This window comes from Spinacia oleracea, chromosome 1, assembly GCF_020520425.1.
Source record: "Spinacia oleracea cultivar Varoflay chromosome 1, BTI_SOV_V1, whole genome shotgun sequence".
Classification (NCBI taxonomy): Eukaryota; Viridiplantae; Streptophyta; class Magnoliopsida; order Caryophyllales; family Amaranthaceae; genus Spinacia; species Spinacia oleracea.
Genome location: NC_079487.1, coordinates 120,049,419 through 120,069,187, shown reverse-complemented (window position 1 = coordinate 120,069,187; position 19,769 = coordinate 120,049,419). Strand labels below are relative to the sequence as shown.

General features: G+C 35.0%; 1 protein-coding gene and 2 long non-coding RNA genes across 14 annotated transcripts; 2 read left to right on the top strand and 1 right to left on the bottom strand.

Annotated features, from left to right (window-relative positions):
• The first annotated feature begins 2,654 nt into the window (after positions 1 to 2,654).
• On the top strand, positions 2,655 to 5,889 carry LOC110804375 (uncharacterized). 3 transcript variants are annotated; one of them, XR_008932195.1, is made up of 5 exons: positions 2,655 to 2,950; positions 3,305 to 3,605; positions 4,194 to 4,452; positions 5,249 to 5,373; positions 5,651 to 5,889. It is a non-coding gene; the product is annotated as an uncharacterized lncRNA (long non-coding RNA). The 3 variants fall into 3 exon arrangements; XR_008932194.1 differs by lacking the exon at positions 3,305 to 3,605 and having other exon boundaries at positions 2,677 to 2,950; XR_008932197.1 differs by lacking the exon at positions 3,305 to 3,605 and having other exon boundaries at positions 2,682 to 2,950; positions 4,194 to 4,373.
• A 1,016-nt stretch (positions 5,890 to 6,905) lies between these two features.
• LOC110779908 (uncharacterized) lies at positions 6,906 to 16,538 on the top strand. 10 transcript variants are annotated; one of them, XR_008932184.1, is made up of 10 exons: positions 6,906 to 7,431; positions 7,555 to 7,619; positions 8,257 to 10,454; positions 10,589 to 11,078; positions 11,192 to 11,303; positions 11,399 to 11,579; positions 11,675 to 11,842; positions 12,055 to 12,155; positions 12,826 to 12,898; positions 13,119 to 13,898. It is a non-coding gene; the product is annotated as an uncharacterized lncRNA (long non-coding RNA). The 10 variants fall into 10 exon arrangements; XR_008932190.1 differs by lacking the exon at positions 13,119 to 13,898 and adding an exon at positions 14,767 to 16,538 and having other exon boundaries at positions 10,589 to 11,303; XR_008932189.1 differs by lacking the exon at positions 13,119 to 13,898 and adding an exon at positions 14,337 to 14,475 and having other exon boundaries at positions 10,589 to 11,303.
• On the bottom strand, positions 14,299 to 19,769 carry LOC110779909 (aminopeptidase M1-like). The gene is made up of 14 exons (XM_056842301.1): positions 19,426 to 19,769; positions 19,179 to 19,324; positions 18,825 to 18,927; positions 18,190 to 18,376; positions 18,000 to 18,093; positions 17,733 to 17,886; positions 17,547 to 17,651; positions 17,332 to 17,448; positions 17,129 to 17,242; positions 16,353 to 16,535; positions 15,944 to 16,199; positions 15,735 to 15,856; positions 15,552 to 15,649; positions 14,299 to 14,500 (listed from the first exon to the last, which is right to left on the bottom strand). Exons 1-14 carry the CDS (start codon positions 19,651 to 19,653, stop codon positions 14,314 to 14,316), a joined length of 2,094 nt encoding a protein of 697 aa, XP_056698279.1. The 5' UTR covers positions 19,654 to 19,769; the 3' UTR covers positions 14,299 to 14,313.

Genomic DNA, 19,769 nt, shown 5'->3' with positions numbered 1-19,769 from the left:
AGTAATAATTGTACATTTATAAATTGAAAAGTAATAATTGTACATTTATAAATTAAAAAGTAATAATTGTACATTTATAAATTGAATAATCATTTCCTTTTTTTGCATTCACTTCTATTCGATTTGTTGTTTATTGTAAAAAAGATCATAACTGTTTAAATAGAATATATAACACAAGTTGTGGTTGGTTAAGATGGTTGGACGTTGAACTTTTAACAAAGAGGTTTGGTGTTCGATCCTTGCTTACATGTTTTTTGGTTGTCAATGACATGTCATGATGCTGATTAGTGGTGACGTGGCGTAATAAGAAGAGGTATACGTGACACGTATACGTTCTTAAAAACGCCTTTTAATATATTAGTATAGATTGTTACTAGGAAAAACGCTAAAAGTGATTATATATAAATTCACAAACTTCTTTAAAAAAAATAGCTAAAAGTTTGTTAACAATCTTCAAATGGACCCCGTTAATGACCAAGTCTACCTACGTTCCTGGTAACTTACCAATGACCTAAGCCCCTCTAACGAAAAACTATTTACCAACTTTTAAAATTTATTAGCCACTCCGTAATCCACCTTATCATAATCCAATAACTTTCAATTAAAAAGAAAATGAATTGTTTTATATTTTTTTAAGGAAAAAAGAAAGAAATTGTAGAGAGAGATTGAATATTAGGCGCTTTGATTTGGAAATAATGAAGCATATTTAAAATAATAATAATAAAGAAAGTAAGATTGTTTTTCTTACAAAAATAGAATCATTTTTCTTAACTTAAGCAATGTAAGAGCAACTCCGATGGTTGTATTTAGGGACTTGCTTGCAATTTCCAAAACTTTCAAGCAAGTAATTAAATCATTGGAGCAATTTTGTTAAATTAGCTAGACAAAGCAAATTAGCTCTACCAATCTAATTAACTTGGGAAAAAACAACTTCTTTTTCCTAATTAATAGCAATGTAAACGTAAGAATTGAATAAAAAAATTAAAATAGGAAGTTAGACAAAAATCAAGCTACTTGCTAACCATTGGAGCATGTTGTAGCTGTAAAATGTTGTTGCTTGAAAATTTGATGTGGCATACCGAGTTACAATGATATTAGCTAACCATTAAAGATGAGCATCTACAACGGCAATCTAATTTCTAAATTAGCTTGTCATGCCACATAAGAGCATCTCCAATGGTTGTAGCTAGGGACTAGCTTGCAATTTTTAGAAATTCTAAGCTACTAGCTTGACCATTGGAGTTCAAATGATGAATTAACTTGGCCAAGCAAATTAGCTTAAACAAACTAATTTGCTAGAAAAAAATTGGCCAATGAAATAATATTAAATAAATTATATTTAAAATATTGATTGACAAATATGATTACATAATATAAAGCTAGTAGTTAACCATTGAGGTACCAACTACCTAAAAAGGAAAATAGCCAGATATATTATGTGGCATGACAAGCTAATTTAAAAGTTAGCTTACCATTAAAGATGTTCTAATATTTCAAGTTACTTCCCTTTCTAGCTAGTTAGTAACTTAGTACCCTAGTGGTTAGCTATTAGTTTGATATTTAATGTAGTCATATTTGTCAATCAATATTTTAGTTTAATTTAATATTATTATTTCATTGGTTTGCTTAGCCAAGCTAATTTATCATTTCAACTCCAATGGTCAAGCTAGTAGCTTAGAATTTCTAAAAATTGCAAACAAGTCCCTAGCTACAACCATTGAATATGCTAGAATGTTGGAGTAAATATTGCAATCAAGGATAAAAAAATGAAAAGAAAAAATGAGGCATCCCTCCCACATTACACACAAAAAAAAAACTCTGTCTTATAATAACAGCGAAATCACATAAATTTCTAACCTGAAATAAACTAATAAATACTTCAACTTATTGTTACTCCACCCTTTTAGAGGGCGTTTTGCAACAAATTTTGGAATCATGTAAGGGTTCGGAATCATCTAAACCCCTACCTAGTGTTTGGTTTGATTTTTTTTTCAAATCTGAAACTTAAAGGCCACCCCTAAAACCCCAAGGTATCTGTTTTTCATGCCTATGGGGAGTTGGGTTTGGGAGAAACATCCACTCTTGGAATTAGAGATGGCCAATGTGGTGGGTTGGGTGAGTTTGGTCAGTTTCATGGGTTTGGTGGGTTGGGTGGCCAGTTGACACAAGATCCGCCTCAGTCAAAATTAGGGTGGGTCGGGTCGTGGATTGTATTGGAAAATATGGACATAATACGTGATGGGTCGTAGATTACGTGGGTTGTCACAGTCCTAAAGAATTGCGGGTACTACCAGAACATACTTCATAAAATGTACATATTACAAACACCAGTATTGCACGGTTGCACCCTATATATGTAGCAATGTAGCATAATACTCGTACTACTCGAAAGATCAAATTTACATTTTAGCCTAAGAATACGGAGTATTACATTAGTGGGTGCTACCAAGAATATTCAACAACACCATACGATGGAGAATATCCACAACTTGTTTAACCAAGTTTGAAAGAGTAAAGTGGAGATTGGAGAAGTGCCAACCAAGAAATAGCTAGCTATGTGACCTGTTACTTGTTAGCCAGCAACAATCCAGTCATTAACGTACAATTCAAAATATCTTTAAAGAAACACCCAATCATATAACGCCACGCCAGCTGTACAATACCAATACCGACTTCCAGATCCAATTTCAAGTCGGTTACCCGCAACCTCGCTCCCTTTATAAACGCAACCCTCTTCTCTCTCTTACCTAACTGCCATCATTCACGTATAATCAAATCACCAGCCGTCAAATTAACAAATCTCTCACTTTCTCTCTCCTCAACAACAACAACAACAGCAACAATGGGTGGTTTTGAGAAGCAGGTCAAGGAAAGAGCTCAAGGATTGAAGGTTCTCTTCAAGAAAGGTGTCAAAGTTGTTGGCGATTACAGTAAGAAAGGATGGTACAAGGTCAAGAATCTTCGCAAGTGATAAAAATCAAAGAATTTGATGTTTTGATTTTGTTTTTGTGGGTGGTGGATTAATCGGATTATTGTAGTTTGTAGATTTTAGGGTTTATTGATGAGGTTGGGTGTTTTGGATGTTTTTGTACGGAGTAATACATAATTTGACATCGTATTAGATCTTATTGATTGAATTTGTTCTTGTTGAGTAATTGATTGAATTTGTTCTTTTCGAGTAATTGATTGAAATTGTTCTTTTTGAGTAATTGATTTTTTTATTTTTTTTGAGGGAAATTTGAGAAATTGATTGAATTTGTTCTTTTTGAGTAATTGAGATTACTCTTTTGCTATCTTATGATAGGTAAACAAAAGGGATAAGATGAACCGTTAGTCCAGCTAACTTATGCGCTTTCAGCTCTAGATTCGGGGGCGATTTCGAAGTTGTAGAGAACCCACCCCTAGGTCGCCTACCAGGTTGTATACTTACTTGTACTTGGAGTTTTGAAATCTCCTTTACATGAACAAATTCCTTGAAGGGTAGTGACTAGTGACCTTAGTGTCAAAGTTCTCTTGGGATAAAACTGTAAATGAGAGATACCCTTTCAATCATGATGAATAAGGATGCAATGACAAGGGCCGTTTTGTTCTTTTGCAAGAGCAGTGTAAGATATTGTAAACTCCTTAGTCCTTATAGTACCACCAATATTAGGTAATTCGCTTTTATTTGATATTTCTTCTTCTTAAGAAAGACTTGTACTCCGTATATCAGAAAGTGGCATTATTCCAAAGTCATGTTTAGGAGATATCCTTAAAAAGCATTTCTTGCTAGCAAAATATAATTAGTAGATTGTTGTTTGAGTTTATATGTGGATTTTCCTTGAAAGACTTTGTGTTATTATGTTATTCTTAGCCTTGTAAGAAGATTTTAGGTTAATACTTCTATTTTAGGATCTCAGTCATATTAGTAACCAAACCATTAATACAGTAGAGTGATAGCTTGATCACGGGGTGTATTTACAATCGTCCTGTTCTCCAGAACTAGTGTTTTGAGCTCTTAGTTCCACTTGCAAAGATGTTTTTTTTTTCAAAAAAATTATGGATAGATGCTATGCGGTAGTACTATGTACCATATATATTTTTTTGCATTTTAAGCGACTGTTTAACTTAGACTTTTGCAAACAATCATGTAATACAATCAAGTACCTAAGGGTATCCGGTAGAGCTGAAGGCACTCATTTTCATGTTTGCAGGTTCTGGATAATTCTATTGTTGTAGTTCATAGTTCCGATCATTCAAGTTTCTGCTTTGAAATGGAGTCGGCAGCTTATGTTCTGCTCTATTGTTCTCAAGATATGTGGATCGATTGTATGTTTCAAGTTTATTGCTCTAGCAAGTAGCCAGAACTTAACTGGGGAAAGACTGTAAATCTGGTATGAGAGCTATGTTTCATGAGAACTGAAGGGTATAATTGTTTGATAAGACCACATATTTACCCAAAACTGATTTAAGGTTGGTCTAGAGAAATTGTTCAATTAAGAGTTTAGCAATCACTGCCACATTTTTGTGAAAAATTAGGCTTCAAAATTGAATCTCCAATCACTGATCGGAACTTCCTTTGATGGAGCTTCTGTAATCTATTCTTCTGTTTTTCTGAAATTTCATATATGTGTCTGTTTATTTCTCCTGATCAGTTTTATGGGGGTTCTATTAACTATTGTACTTGATTAACCTCCGAAAACAAAGCAATCTAATATTTTGAGACCATTTTCAAACCTGAGATGTCGTCTTGGCATTTATTGTTTCATGGTCGTTTAGATTTCTATGACGGTTGATTTTGATTTCTTACTCATACTAAGAACATTAACTAGTTAAGAACCTTTCCGTCATATTAAGAACATAAGATAGAATATCCTAAAAGTAGCAGCATATTTTAGGTAGTTAAATGCATGATTTTGATTTTAACTACTTAACTAGTTAAGAACCTTTCTGTCATATTAAGAAAATAAGATAGAATATTCTAAAAGTAGCAGCATATTTTAGGTAGTTAAATGCATGTTTAAGAAGAGTTTAGTGGCAGCTTCAAGTCATCCTGGGTACCTCCACTCTCAGTCAGCAGGCTGATCTAAAATTTTATTTGGTATCGTTTCTCTCTTTCATGTCTTTATACTAGGTAATTTGCTTCTTGTATTTTTGGTGATAACTCTGTGATAATATAGTTTTTAATTATATAGCTTGACCATGATACTTGGGGAGATTAACATTTATATATGTCAAATGCATCTGCTTGTTGCATTATTTTTTGCAGAAACATGTAGTGATGTTCCCTTGGAATGAATGCATTGAAATTTCGAGTAGCATAAATGAATAACCAAGTCAAGACCTCTGTTTGCATTTGGATCTTGCACAGTTTATTTTTATCTATCGCTGCGGGTATGTTGCATTATAAGTTTTATGTCCTGTCTCTTTAATTTTATATTCCACTACTTTTCAATGTGATTGTACTCTGGTTTCCACTTTGCGTTCTATCATGTGCAATGCTGTTTTAGTTTTATTATGGTACTATGCTTTATTAGAAATTTGTTTGAGTTGTAGTTTGTACAACATATTTAATGAAATCATACACTGCTAGCTTAAAAGTCTATCTTCCTCTTTTTTAACCTCTTGTTTGTTTTTATCCGTACTAATTACCTTCCTATTTCTATTGAAGGTAATGGAGCTCACAGGAGAACAAAAGGCATTTGAACTTCAAATTAGTGACTATCATCATCTAAGTAGATTGTAATATTTAATTGCCTCAACTGTTAAGAAGTTGTATTAGCTTTTTAGAAATATAATGTATATGGTTGATATGGAGAAAGTCTACACTTAATAGTTTTTCTTTTATGACTTACTCTACTGTACAATTAATATTAATTGAAGTAATACAATATGGATTTTGTTTAGTAACAGGTAGGTACTAGATTTCAAGTACTTGAGTTAATTTTAATGTTGATTGAAGACTAGTTATTCAAAAGGTTTCATTGATATTGTTGCTTTAATTTTAGTTTTATAATCATGATGAATAGTGTAGGTTTATGCATATTTGTGCATGTAAATATAGGTGGGAGAAAAGCTTATACAAACAAATTTGGATTGCTTTTTGATGTTATATTGTGCTCATTAGATTGAAATTTCCCGCCAACTTCTTTAAGTCGACTTCCAAAAGCGTCGAGAAAATAAAATAGAATAAATTTGAGCATGGCGGCGTACTGAGTATATTCCACACGGTAGGAAAATATCGACGCCAAGAGGCGTCGAGAATCTAGACGGCAGGTAAAATCTCGCGTCGGGTAAAAGCGTCGAAAGTTTGGACGCCAAAGAGCGTCGAGGAATCTCGACTCACTTTTTGACGACGCTTTTTAAAATCGTCGAGGCCGATTTTCTCGACGTTTTTGGCGTCGAAAAAAGGCTGAAAAAGCGTCTCCAAACCACGCGTTTTGTAGTAGTGGTAGTGTGGTTTTATGAACCATCTTTTACATAATAAGTATGTATTTTTGTAAATTGATTTCTGAAAACTAATCTTTAATATTAGTATAACTAAGACGTGAGTAACTAAGTCACAATTCAATCCTCTTTTACAATTCTAAAATCAGAAAATTGGGCAAAGTAACTGAAATTACAATTGTGCCCCTAAGTCAACCAATAAAAGAGCAAAGTCAACTCCTCCTTCTTCCCTTCTATGTCGTGTAAGCAGCTCAATGAGAGCATGAAAATACTTCACAAGTGTCACTTAGAAAACAATATTACTCATCATTCCATGCTTACTAAGCAAATTCAAGAGTATCCAGTTTTTCTTTTTACAATTTCCTACTCCATTTTCTTAATTCCCATGGTATTAAAGGAATTCTAAAACCACTAAAATGAAGTCATTGCTTACGTTTTTATGCTATTCCAATACCCTATAAATACCCATTGAAGCTGATCATACTCCTCACTCCATCAAGCCTCATTTGAGTCATTTCCCAGCAAATTAAACCAAGTAAAAGTATCCCCTTTAAACCCCACATTCCTCTCTGTTTCTACGCACCACCACCGTAACACCGCCTCCTCTGCAACCTACTTCCACCACATGAATGACTTGCTCCCACTCTCGATCACCATGTACGACCACTAACCTCCGATATCAAGCTTTAATTATAGCATTCCGTTGTCGAACCCGAAACCCGAACTCACTCCTCCCATCTCTTCTGGAGTACGACCACCAAACGTTGCTACACGGACCATCGCCGTTCTGCCTCCCTTACTTCTGACCACATGACCTCCACCTTAGAACTACCTTTGTACCGCCTCTCGCAAGTCCTAATTCCTAAACTACCTCCCTCATTTTTCTGTTCGTGGTGGTTAGAAAAGACCAACGTTGGTCTCTGGATTCTCCAATTTGGAAACATGTGCACCTAAATCCTAAAAAGTCAACTCTTGTGGGCCTTACTAACTAATAAGACATAACGTGTAAGTGTATTTCATTTTGTTTCATTTATTTTACGTAATGTTTTATCAAAATGATTTTAAACTAGTTGAAATATAATGGTATCTATAATTATTAGTTAACAATTTTACATTCTAAATTACAAGTATAAATGGTATTCGGAGCTCGGAAGAACGGTCCATCAAACGGGAAGTATAAAACTACGGTTGAGGTAACATCTATTGCTAACACCTACAATCCCCTTATGGAATGTGTTTTATGAGATTATGAAATATGTTTATAATGATGTGTTTTTATTGGATTATGGGATATGAAATGTATTTATGAAGTGTGTTATAAATGATGATATTTAAATATGTTTATGAATGATTTTATAAGATGATGTTTATGAGTTATTAATAAGATACGAAACATGATAAATACAAGTGTAACCGGTTCTGGCAGTTAGTGGGGTTACTATTTCTAGGTCGTGCACGTACCGCCGTACCGCGGGACACCCAACAAGGGAGAGTGCTCCTTGAGGGTTACCGCAAGCTAAAAAAAGAGAAACTAATTAGGTACGGGCGTATGTCCAACAAGGGAGAGTGCTCCTTGAGGACTATCGCAAGGTGGGAGACGTTTCGCAAGGCTAACTTGTCAGTTACCAAGTAAAATGAAGATTTTATGAAAGATAATGGAAACTATTAAAGTTTCAAGTTATAAATGAGATTTTATTATGCTTTTATGAAAGTGATTTACTATATTCTATTCTCCCTGTTTGCAAAGTAAATAAAATTAATTGAAATGAATTTACGTTGTTAGGGTAGTATATTACTGGGCCTCGGCTCACGATGTTGCTTTTGTTTTAGGTACAAAGAAGATCATGGGATGCCTTAGAGTGAGGATGCAACCATCAAATTCACGATCGTTCTTTAGTAAAGATAACTATGTCTCACTAGTAATAATGGATGTATTAATTAAACTCTAGTTTAATTGCAAGAAATGAGTTAGACTTTTATATTAATATTTAATCAATGTTAGGAGTATGTATTATTAAAGTTTATTTAGTAACTTAAGAAGTATTTTGTCGCCTTGTATTCCCGCGAGGGAGATATGGCATGCGACGCTCCGACTAAATTAGGATTTCCGCTGCTAATTAAACATAATTAACCTAATTAATGGTGTTTAGAAGTCGGGGCGTTACAACATGTACTCCCTCCGTCCCGGAATACTCGACCCGGTTTGACCGGCACAGAGTTTAAGGGACTTGAATTGACTTATTTAATTTAATAGGTAGTAGTTGATAGTGGGATATTATTTTAATATAGTTAGTGGGAAATGTGTAAAGGAGTGGGGTTGGGGGAGAGTAAGGGTTGAATTTTTAATTATTTTTTGTATGGAGTAGGGAGTAGGTGGGTTAATAGGGGTAGAGTGAGAAATAATATAATATTGTTAGAATATTTCCATTTTTAGAAACAGGTCAAGTATTAATGGACGACCCGATAAGGAAACAGGTCACGTATTCCGGGACGGAGGGAGTAATAATTTAATCATGAAAATCCCTAATTTCCAATCACAAGCACTCAAACCAATCAATGTTGAGTTTTCACCAAACCCTAATCAATAAACTACTCAATCAACATAAACACAAAATTTATAGAAATTAACAACTAAAAACATGGTTCTAAACAATAATAAGAACTAATCTAAATATGAATCATTAAGCTAAACAAAAAAAAATTGAACTAATTAAAACAATAAATGAAAACAATAAATAAGGAGATAGAGTAAGAAATTGTTCATTGATTAATTGGTTGATCCTTCCATACAAGTTGTCACCCTTGAATTTCAAAAGCCCAATTTTTCATTGATTTTCCCTCACTTTCTCTCACCAAAAACTAATCTTATACCCTGAACCCTAAGAAAAAGACTAATTATGTACGGAGTACATTTTTTTTTTGAAAGATAAGTTTTTTTTTTTTTTTTTAATAGGAAAGATCGTAGATTTCAATTCTACGACAAGAAAATCGGGTACCCAAGTGGGTGACTAATTATGTACATTGTAAGTTTTTTTAACCCAAATTTTGGTATTTATACTAAGGCCTAAAAAAAAGGAAAAATAAATAAAGAGAAAAGAAAATAAATAAAGGAAATTAAAACAAAAGAAAAGAAAAGAAAAGAAAAAGAAAAAGAAAAAGCTAAACTAAAGTACTGTAAAACTAATTAAAAGAAGAAAAGAAGAAATAAAAAAATAAAAAGAAAAAGGAAAAGCCTTAAAGCAACTCTAATGGTTACAAAATGGACCTGCTCACAAAAAAATGAATATGTGAGCAGGTAGCCCACCATTGGTACAACAATGACATAAACAACTCAAAAAATCTTGTAGCTATTTTGGGCTACGTAGCTCAAAAATAATATAGCTCAAAAAAATAAATTATTTAAAATAAATATTATAGGGAGCTACAAAGTATTATAGCCCACCAATATGATAAATTATAGTTTTAATCAATTATAGTTAAAAATTTAATGTGGCAAATTTAGCCACAACATATTGTAACTCACCATTTGACAAATGCTCTTAAACAATGAGAACCTCACAAAATCAAAATGTATCCGACATTTTGAACCAGAACCCCCTTTTGTTGTTTTGTCTTTTTTCGCCCCCTTTCCCCTTCGTCCATTTTCGTCCAAATTAATTGGGGTTTTCTTGCTCCCTGCTTCACTGCGCCTCATCTCCTCAATCATCATCCTCGTCCGTCATCATCTATCAATCATCAACCGTTCATCAGCTTCCATCATCAATCATCACAATCAATCATAGGCTTCCGATTTCCAATCACCCAACCCCAATTCGAAGAACAAACAATCACAACCTTTCACTCTTCAATCAAATCGCAGCCTTCAAATGGAGTTGTACGGCGAAAAATCGAGGGCACCAACAATGAACCACCAAGGCAAGCACGTGACCTTCATTAATTCCGTACAAGAACTCGACCGCCCAAATGTTCGGACGAACTGATAGTAGGTCCGGTCGAACTTAGTGGTGGTTTGGGCGAACTTCATTCAGGTTCGACTGAACCTCATACAACCAGGAACTCTAAATTTTCGGTTCGGTCGAACATAATTACGGGTTCGGTCGAACTCAATTCCTCTGTTTTTGCTCTGTTTTTCTGATGTGATTTTGTGCGTTTTGTTGCGTAGCTGGTGTTGTGCATGGTTGTGTTGGATGGCGGCGGTGATAACAGTATTGTTGGTGTTGCTTGGTGATGCGTGGTAGGTTGCGATGAATGTACGGTGGAGATTGGTGTTGGAGGAGCAGCGGCTGGGCAGCGTTGAGAGATGAGAGCTGCTCCGCGGTGGCTATTGTGTGGTTGAAAGATGATGGGCGCTGCAGTACTTTGTTTGTGTGGCGAGTAGTAGAGAAAGGAAGAAGAGTTGGGTGGTGGTGATGGATAAGACAAGAGTGGTGGTGTAGGCTAAGCTATGCAATGTTGCACCATTCTTGGCAGCAGTTTGGCCCAAGTTTTGAGGCCCACAAGCCACGAAGTCCATAATCCAATTCTTTAGTGAAGAAATTACTTCTCTCATGCGTGATTCAATTTCTTTTCCCTGTTATTGAAATATGGTGCTAATTATCACTTATCATCAGGTTGTGTGAAGGTGGAGAGTTGCTGGATCGAATATTATCTAAGTAAACAATGTTCTATTCAGCCGCGTTTTCATGATGTTATTTCCAGAAGCGTTAATGTCAAATTTTTGTTACATAAATGTTCTAATGTTAATTGCTTTTGTTATCCAAATCAGAAAGGATAGCTGGTATTAAGAGAAAGACGCAGCAGTGGTGGTGCGTCAGATGTTGAAAGTCGCTGCTCAGTGTCACTTACATGGTTTGGTTCACCGTGATATGAAACCTGAGGTAGATTTTCATCTACATATTTGAACTTTAAAATCCAACTTGATCGAACTATGACTGTTATTAATGTTTGATTCCGACGTGTTTCTTGTCTGCAGAATTTTCTTTTCAAGTCGCCTAAAAAGGATTCATCTTTAAAGGCCACAGATTTTGGACTATCAGGTTTCATAAAACCTGGAGAGTAGAAAAAATTAACATCAATTTTGGATAATTAGTTCTCTTAAGCCTAGTTCTGGAGGATCCTATGGTTCATCCTTTATGAGTGTTATCCATTTAAAGGTGTAAGAACCAGTGAAATACTCATCTTTGTTATGACTGCCATATGATTTGCTTCAAAGTTCTGATGCTTCTGGGCAAAACATTTCTTCTTGCAGGGAGAAAATTCATAGATATTGTTGGTAGTGCCTACTATGTGGCTCCAGAAGTACTAAAACGAAAATCAAGTCCAGTGTCCGATGTTCGGAGTATTGGTGTCATCACCTATATATTACTTTGTGGCAGACGCCCATTTTGGGATAAAACTGAAGGTGGTGTTTAAGGAGGTATGTTAAATGTGTATCCTTCTAAAATATTGAGTTATTTCTTTCTATATGGAGTACATCGAATTAGGGTTTTGTTTCTTGCTTTTAATTGGCGAACCCACTTTCTTGCTTACAAACGCTGCCTTTGAATTGGAGGCCGGTAAATTGTAATCAACTGCCAGAGAAGGTAGTCGTTCATGAGATTTGAAGCTTATTTTGTTAAATGTATGTAGGAAAGATTTAAAGTTGAGACGGCTCAGTAGTACAAGCTCGCTACTGGCAGGTATTTGGAGTCTTCATTTTAAACAGAGGAAGAATATTTGAACTCTCAAGGGTCAGTTGTTTCTCTTTAACCAAAAGTCGCTGATGTAAACTTAGCACATGAGTTCGACAAACATTGAGTCTTAGGTGAATTGGTGATCATAAAATCGACATAATAGATAGATGCCACAGTATTTGATATATTAATAGAAGACCTTCAACAACAAAATCATTCAGATATGAAGCAAAGTGAGAGCATCAACAATGATACCAAAAATCATTACTGCTACGTGATACGGGATTTGCAATCAATCTTAGATTTCAACATAATTGTCTGGATACACATTTGTAGCCTGAAATGAAGAAGGCCTGACATTTTAAATTTTAAGGCATTCTGATAGATGGACCTTAGATTTAACTCATATTTTTATCCTACCTGACTTTTAAGGTGTATCAGTTAGTGTCAAACTCTGTTTAAGTGCCCTCAACCAGAACATAGGCTGAGTTTGAGAGGATAGCAGACAATAGAGCGTCCACAAGTTTTCCCAGAAAATCTTTGATCTACAAAGGAAACTTGACATAAACAATGACTTACCAGAAAATCTTTGATCTACAAAGCACACACTGCCATATGATATGACTGAACTTTTTGCAAGATGCTGTTTGAAAGTATGAAATTACAGAACTTCTTCAGCAATTAATATTTACATTTAATGATCCTTTGATGTCGCCTTCTTTTTTAGGATGTCTCCAACGTTGGCAACAATACCAGTGCTGATAGGTCTTTACAGAGCCCTTTCATATGTTGCTAATGAGGTAATGCAGTATTGATCATGGGGTAGCTAATAACTCTCGGCTGTGATATTTTTCTTAATATTGTTAATTATAGCTACAAACCTGCATTGGCGTGCTAGCATTTTGAAAGTTAGCGCTTTACAATTAATTTTTCGGGCACTTGCATCTTCATTCCTACTGACTGACACTTCTGATCTAATCTTTTCTACCAACCGTGCAATGGATGATCACATCAAATCAGGGTCTTTAGATTATGCCCACCAACTGTTTGACGACTGTCTATGTGAGATGTTTCTTGGAATTTGCTAACTTCTGGGTACAAACGCTATGGAGATGTTGTTTCTTGGAATTTGCTAATTTCTGGGTACAAACGCTATAGATTACCAGGGAAAGCATTTGAATTTTATTCTGAAATGTTATTTCAAGGTTATAGACAAAGCCCATTAACGTTTTCATCTGTTATGAGCATTTGTAGTAACACTGGTTTTTTGTTTGAGGGTACTCAAGTTAATATATTGTATAGTGATTTCACTTGGATTTTGCGGGGATTTGTATACTGGAAGTTCTATTGTTCATGTTTGTACGCAAATGGGGTTTGTTTATGATGGGTTGAAAGTTTTGGATGAATGTCTGAGAGGTATGTTGCTGTTTGGAATTTGGCTTTTCGAGGATTTTGTAAATTGGGTACAGTGGGATGAGATTGTAAGGTGATTTCCTAGAGTTAAATTTGATGGGGTTAAGTAACTTATGTTGAATGATCTTATGGCATTGTGTAACAGATATAAAAGCCACGTCAGCATATTACCCATAGTAGCAGGTCATTGTCTAAAGAAGCTCTTTAAAAGAAGATATGTCCAAAAGGTTGTGATATTCTTAGTCAACAAAAATTCAGCCCTTTTTTAGCAGACCGTTTAAAGGTTGTATTTTTAGAATCAATTTTTCCTTTTTATTCTTACTTGTACATTAGTCAGCTTTTTTTTAATCTAAAACTAATAGGCTTTGGAGATGTCAAATTCCCTTATTTGCTAAAGGAGTTTCAGTTTTATTTTTAAGTTTGAAAGCTTTAGCATTGGTTGAACAGTTGTTTGAGAAGGGTAAAAGGTAGACTAAGGGTTTCCAAGTGCAATCTTTTTAATCTTTTTAACCCGGAGCTTGACTTAATTTTTGGTTTAGTACTTTCTCCCTCCCTCGACCAAAATGTGTTTTCTTACCTAACATAAAGTAGTTTATAATTGGATTTCCAAAATGTACTAAGGCGGAGTGATTGAAAAAGCAAATGATCCAACAACATTTTATAAAGCATCTTTTAGTAAAATTGTGTAAAAATCATTATTACAAGAATTGGGGCCATGTAATGCATATTTCAGGACACACAGAATAAACAATACTCCGTAAATGTTATGTATACATGTACAAGAGGAAGTCAGTTTTATGCGTTACACTACCTTTCTGGTATCAGGTGGTAGAAGCGGTGAATCCCTGTCAGCACAGAATGCGTCAAAACGCCTAATAGCTTCATTTAGGGTATTCTCGTGCCCAAGCTCAGCAAGCACAGTCAGCAGTTCCCCTCTCAACATGGCATCCAAGTGGCTCTCACCGGACTTAGAATCCCAGCCAAGTTTCCTGCATTATATTTAAAAAGAAAATAATCAAGAAGAAAATAAACAAAGTCGCAATTGGCTAAAGCAGAGCCAAAATCAAACTGTTAACAAATCCACAAGCATTGATGAGTTGACTCTTAATAAGCATGACATAAGCATAGAAAAGAAAAAAGACAGCCAGAAAACTAACAGATTCAGAATTCATATCAAACTACCCCTCAACAAACTAATGTAGTTCCACACTCTATGCCACACAAGCTCAAAAAAACCTTCAGCAGAAAAAGAAAGAATCTTTTCCATGGTTGCTTAACTAGACATGTCTCCTACTGCTCAAACAACAGTGTTAAGATCCATCAGAGTTCAATGCGCACAGAAATTTCTCACACGAAATGCTCCATATTGAGTTAAACTTCAAATTTGAAGTAATTGTCAATATACCACACAGCTCTAAGCAACACAGAGAGAAAGACCTATATTCTTAACTACTGAGCCATCCATATCTGTGGTTAAATAAAAACCAACTTTTGCTGCTACAAGGTAGCATGGTTAACTCTGAAATTTCATGATAGAAGAAATGCTTTTTCGCCCTCGTTTACGACTAAAATAGTGTACAATGTTGAAGTTTTCTTCTATTTTGCATAGTTGTTTATTTTAGTGATTTAGTTCATTCATTTTAAAGCTCTCCAGTAAATTATAAATTGATTACTCAGAATACTACACTGCTACGCACCATTTAAATCCACTGTTTCCCACGTTTACCATTCTCTCGCATATTTGAAAAGGACGTATACTAGACTCTCTCTAAGAATTACTTAGAGAATCAATTTTAGTGGACAATGAGCCAAATGAACAACAATTTGAGGTCATTAAAATAAGCTTGCTTACATCGTCAAAATCTATAAGTAATACAATAAGACCTAAAGTAAAAAAAAAAAAAAAAAATAACACAAAACAGACACATCTTGATTCAACTATTTGCATAAGATAATCATAAATGTAACTATAGTGTGCTATGCATAAATGAATGAACTCATTTTGAGCTCATATAAATGGTAAACGTGCAGGATACTCACAGTGCAGGATACTCAAAGAGGTTGATGAAGAACTTTCTGAGATTATCAACTAATTCAGGTGTGGCGTCAGCAACTATTCTCATAACTTTGTAGCTAATCTGAGGAAACGAAAAAAAAAAAAAAAAAAATTAGCATTTCAAACAATTTAGTTGCTTCAGTAAAAAAAAATGATGGTTAAATTACATTTATCAAATTGGATAGAACAGTATATTCGGTTTCCTCTCTGAATGATGCAATCAAAGTCAACAAATTTATCAGAGATTGCTGACCACTGGTACACAGGGCAAACAAATCATCCAGAACACCTGTTGGTAAGAAGTTTAATGTCAAACAATTACAGAACTATTTATATAATAGAAATGACACAATAAAGCCTGCACAAACAAACTTACCAAATCTATCAGTTGCAGACAATTGGCCACTCTCTATAGCATGTCGAAGTTTAGCTCCAAGTTCTTCATCATATTTCACTCTATAAAACCCAGTCTGGTCCACATTAAGCTTAACATAAGCAGCATCTTTGATACCAAGACTTCCAGACTTCTCTTTCAGGAGATAACTGTAACGGTTATCGTAGGATCCGCAACATAAAGTGATTGGGACAATCCATTGGCTATCACTAGGGGAACCGCTCAACAAAAAGTGTGACTGTCATCAATTACACAATGTTAGATCTAGAAGTTATATAAGACATTAACAAGGAAAAGTCCAAGTGGTTGGTAATTAATTAATTTCTTGTAGTGGTAGCGCACTAGACCGAAAGTAAAAAAAATTACGAAGTATAAATTAAGCGCATTGCACCTGTTCTAAATCGAGCTTCTCGTCTTTGACCCTCACGGAAACAACCGGATATCCTTTCTGCTGTGTCCATGAATTCATTAGTTCCTTTACTGGTTCACCAGATACCTCCTCAAGAACAGCCCATAGGTCTTCAGTCTTTGCATTTGAGCAAGCATATTTCTTTATGTAGCGTGCCAGAGCTCTCTGGTAGAAGAATTTAGTTAAACATAAGTCAAACCATTAAACTTTGAAAGAAAATGAAGATAGAAGATACCAATATCAGGATGTCTAACCAAGCAAACATGTTAGGGAGACCAAAAGAACTTATGACGGAACAAAGCTACATTAGAAAGCCATGCAATGATGTGTGAAACTATTACAATGAAATCGACTTGCAATCAAAATTATTTCCATGGAATCAGCTTGAAAATTGTTTTCATCTGGGTATTTCGAGCATTTTACGAGCGAAGATGAAATTCTTCAACGCCAACCAATCCAATTCTATACTATGCCAACCCGTGTCAGTTAAAAAAAATAGAATTTAGAATTTTTCAAAGAAAAGGAATAAGTGAAGCTCAGATACTGGAAGTATGATGTTCTGAGGCACATGCACCAAACTATGCATTCACTTGGGTGCATATAAGAATTTTCAGCGAAAAAAATAAACGGTATTTGAGTTTAACTGGAAACAACATGCAATTCCTAGAACAAAACAGAAAACAAGAAGTCAAAAACATATAGCAAATTCGGAAATTATACAGACACTCGGAAATTATACAGACACAACAGGAGTAAACCTGAAAAGTATCTGCCCCAATATAACTTTGAAGCATCCTGATGACAGATGCGCCTTTCCTGTAACTGATGGCATCAAATATTTCATCAATTTCACTAGCATGATTTATCTCCACCTGGAAATAAGACACAACTTTAGCATTATAAGTTGAATTTTTCAGATACTGATACACCTAAACAAGCAAACAATAAGTAAGAGTAAAACCTCAATAGCATGTGATTCAGAAAGACCATCCAGCCTAAGCCCATCAGTAGTCTGGTCAAGAAATTGAGTCCAAATATTCCATTCTGGAAAAATAGCATCAGCAGCTAAGTAGGATACCTGTGGACAGACCAATAATAATAAAATAATTTCAGTATTTAAAATGCTGAAATTTTCAGTTTAAACAGAACATTGCTTTGATTATAAATTAAAGTTACCCATGTTGCAAATCCCTCATTCAACCACAAATGAGTCCACCATTCCATAGTCACGAGATTTCCAAACCACTGATGTGCTAATTCATGAGCAACCACGATAGCAACCTTAACAGAAGAGAATTCCATTATTGAACAGACAGAACAAATAATTTAGTGATGCCTCAGCCAGCTAAGCAAACTAATTACCCTTTGCTTGTTAGCAGCAGCGGAGTGCTTCTCATCATACAGCAATGCATTCTCACGATATGTGACCAAACCATAGTTCTCCATGGCACCAGCAGCAAAATCAGGAATCGCAATCATATCCAATTTGGGCAAGGCGTAAGGCACATCAAAATACCTTTTAAAAGTGTGAACAGTATTATAATAACAAACAGATAAGAAGAAACATGGGAAAATATATACGTAGTAGTTTGGAATCAACAAAGAAAAGACAGTGTGAGAGCAAGTTACTTTTTATATAATTCAAGGGTCTTAACAGCAACCTCTAAAGCAAACTTCCCTTGGTCTGACTTGCCAACTTGACAATAACATCTAACTTTAATACCTGCACAATAAGAAAGAAATGTGGTCATATATAAAGATCCCCTGAGGCGTAGTTCATTAAAAAACAGTAGCACTACAAGCAGAATTCCAGGTATACCATCAGATGTGCTACTTTCCACAAAATCAAACAAACCCACAACTACAGCAACCAAGTATGTCGACATGATTGGTGACTCCTCAAAGTAAACAGTCTTAAGATCTCCTTCTTTCTTTTCTTCAATGACAGGCATGTTGGAGAGTGCTATAAGATTAGATGGAACATCCAGGGTAATCTTGAATGTAGCCTGAACAGAAAAGAGATAAACAAAATTCATACGATAAATAAGGAGCTGTAAACAGATTGGCGAGCAAATTAAAGTTTAAACAAAACTTGAACAGACTGCATCACTGCAAACAACAATCAAGAATTCCTAAGACTTGGTAATGTTAGCATTTTTGACAACTTAGTGTTTACCTACAAATCGATATCACTAGTAGCAGGAAAATCACCAAACAAATAGTTATGCGCATAATCACAGTGATGACACAACCCAACTCCATTATTTTCAAGGAATTCTTCTGATTATTGTTCTAATTGAAAATCTCTAACCCTAAGTTTAAGTGCTTCTGTTCCGAACAAAATCCTTGCATAACACGTGATTACATGAACACAGCAAACGAATTCAGATAGTTGTAAAGCTAATCTAAGCAACCCTAAATGAATCAGCAACAAAAGAAACAGAAAGTAAAAACCTTGGCTGCTGGTTCATCCCAGCATGGAAAACATCGCCGGGCGTCAGCTGGCTCAAATTGAGTGACTTCCATGTTCTTCTTCTCCCCATTGATCTCATACACACTGAACATAATTTCAAAAAAAAAAGCACTCAAGGATCAAACTTTAGCAATCCGGAAAACTAACAGTGTGACAATGTAAATGGAGTTCAATCGATACATTGCATGCCAAATCAAAGTCCATGCAAAAGGCCAACTAATCAATCCCTTACTTTTAATTTTAAAACTTTCTGCAATACCAAAGACACATAACAACAATAAAAAATTAAGAACCCAATTAAAACATTAACCATTTAATTGAAAAAAATCAAATACCTTCTATAAAATCCCTTCATTTGATCATTTAGGGTTCCTTGAAAGGAAATATTCAAAACCCCAATTCCAAGCGGAAGCTCCTCCGCAAATTCAACAATTAATAACTCATCTTCTTCAATCAATCCCACTCCAGAAGCTCGAAGTTCCTAAATCAAATTTTAAAAAACAAATCTTTGTTATCCCAAAAACAAAAATGAAGATAACACCCAAAATTTTAAAACAATTCACATTGGAGAGCGATCATCACCTGAGAAGATGACTTGGGTTTGAAGGAAACAGATGAAGAATCAACATTGAGATCGGCAGCATTGAGTACAAGGTATTTAGTCGATGAAACGACGTCGACGTCGATTGAAACGATGCCATTGAATATGCAGGAATCAAGGTCGGGTTTTAGGCGGATATCGTAGCGTTTAGGCGTTGCGAATTTGGGGAGACGAGGTTTGCCTTTGAAGTCTGAGTAAGGAGATGCCATTGTTTTTTCCTACTTGTTCTTGTGGAGTTTAAGTTTTCTCTCTCCTTTGTTCTTCAAGTGAGTAGAGAGAGCAAGAGATTCATGTGAAAATTTGAGAAGGTTAATTCATTGAGTTA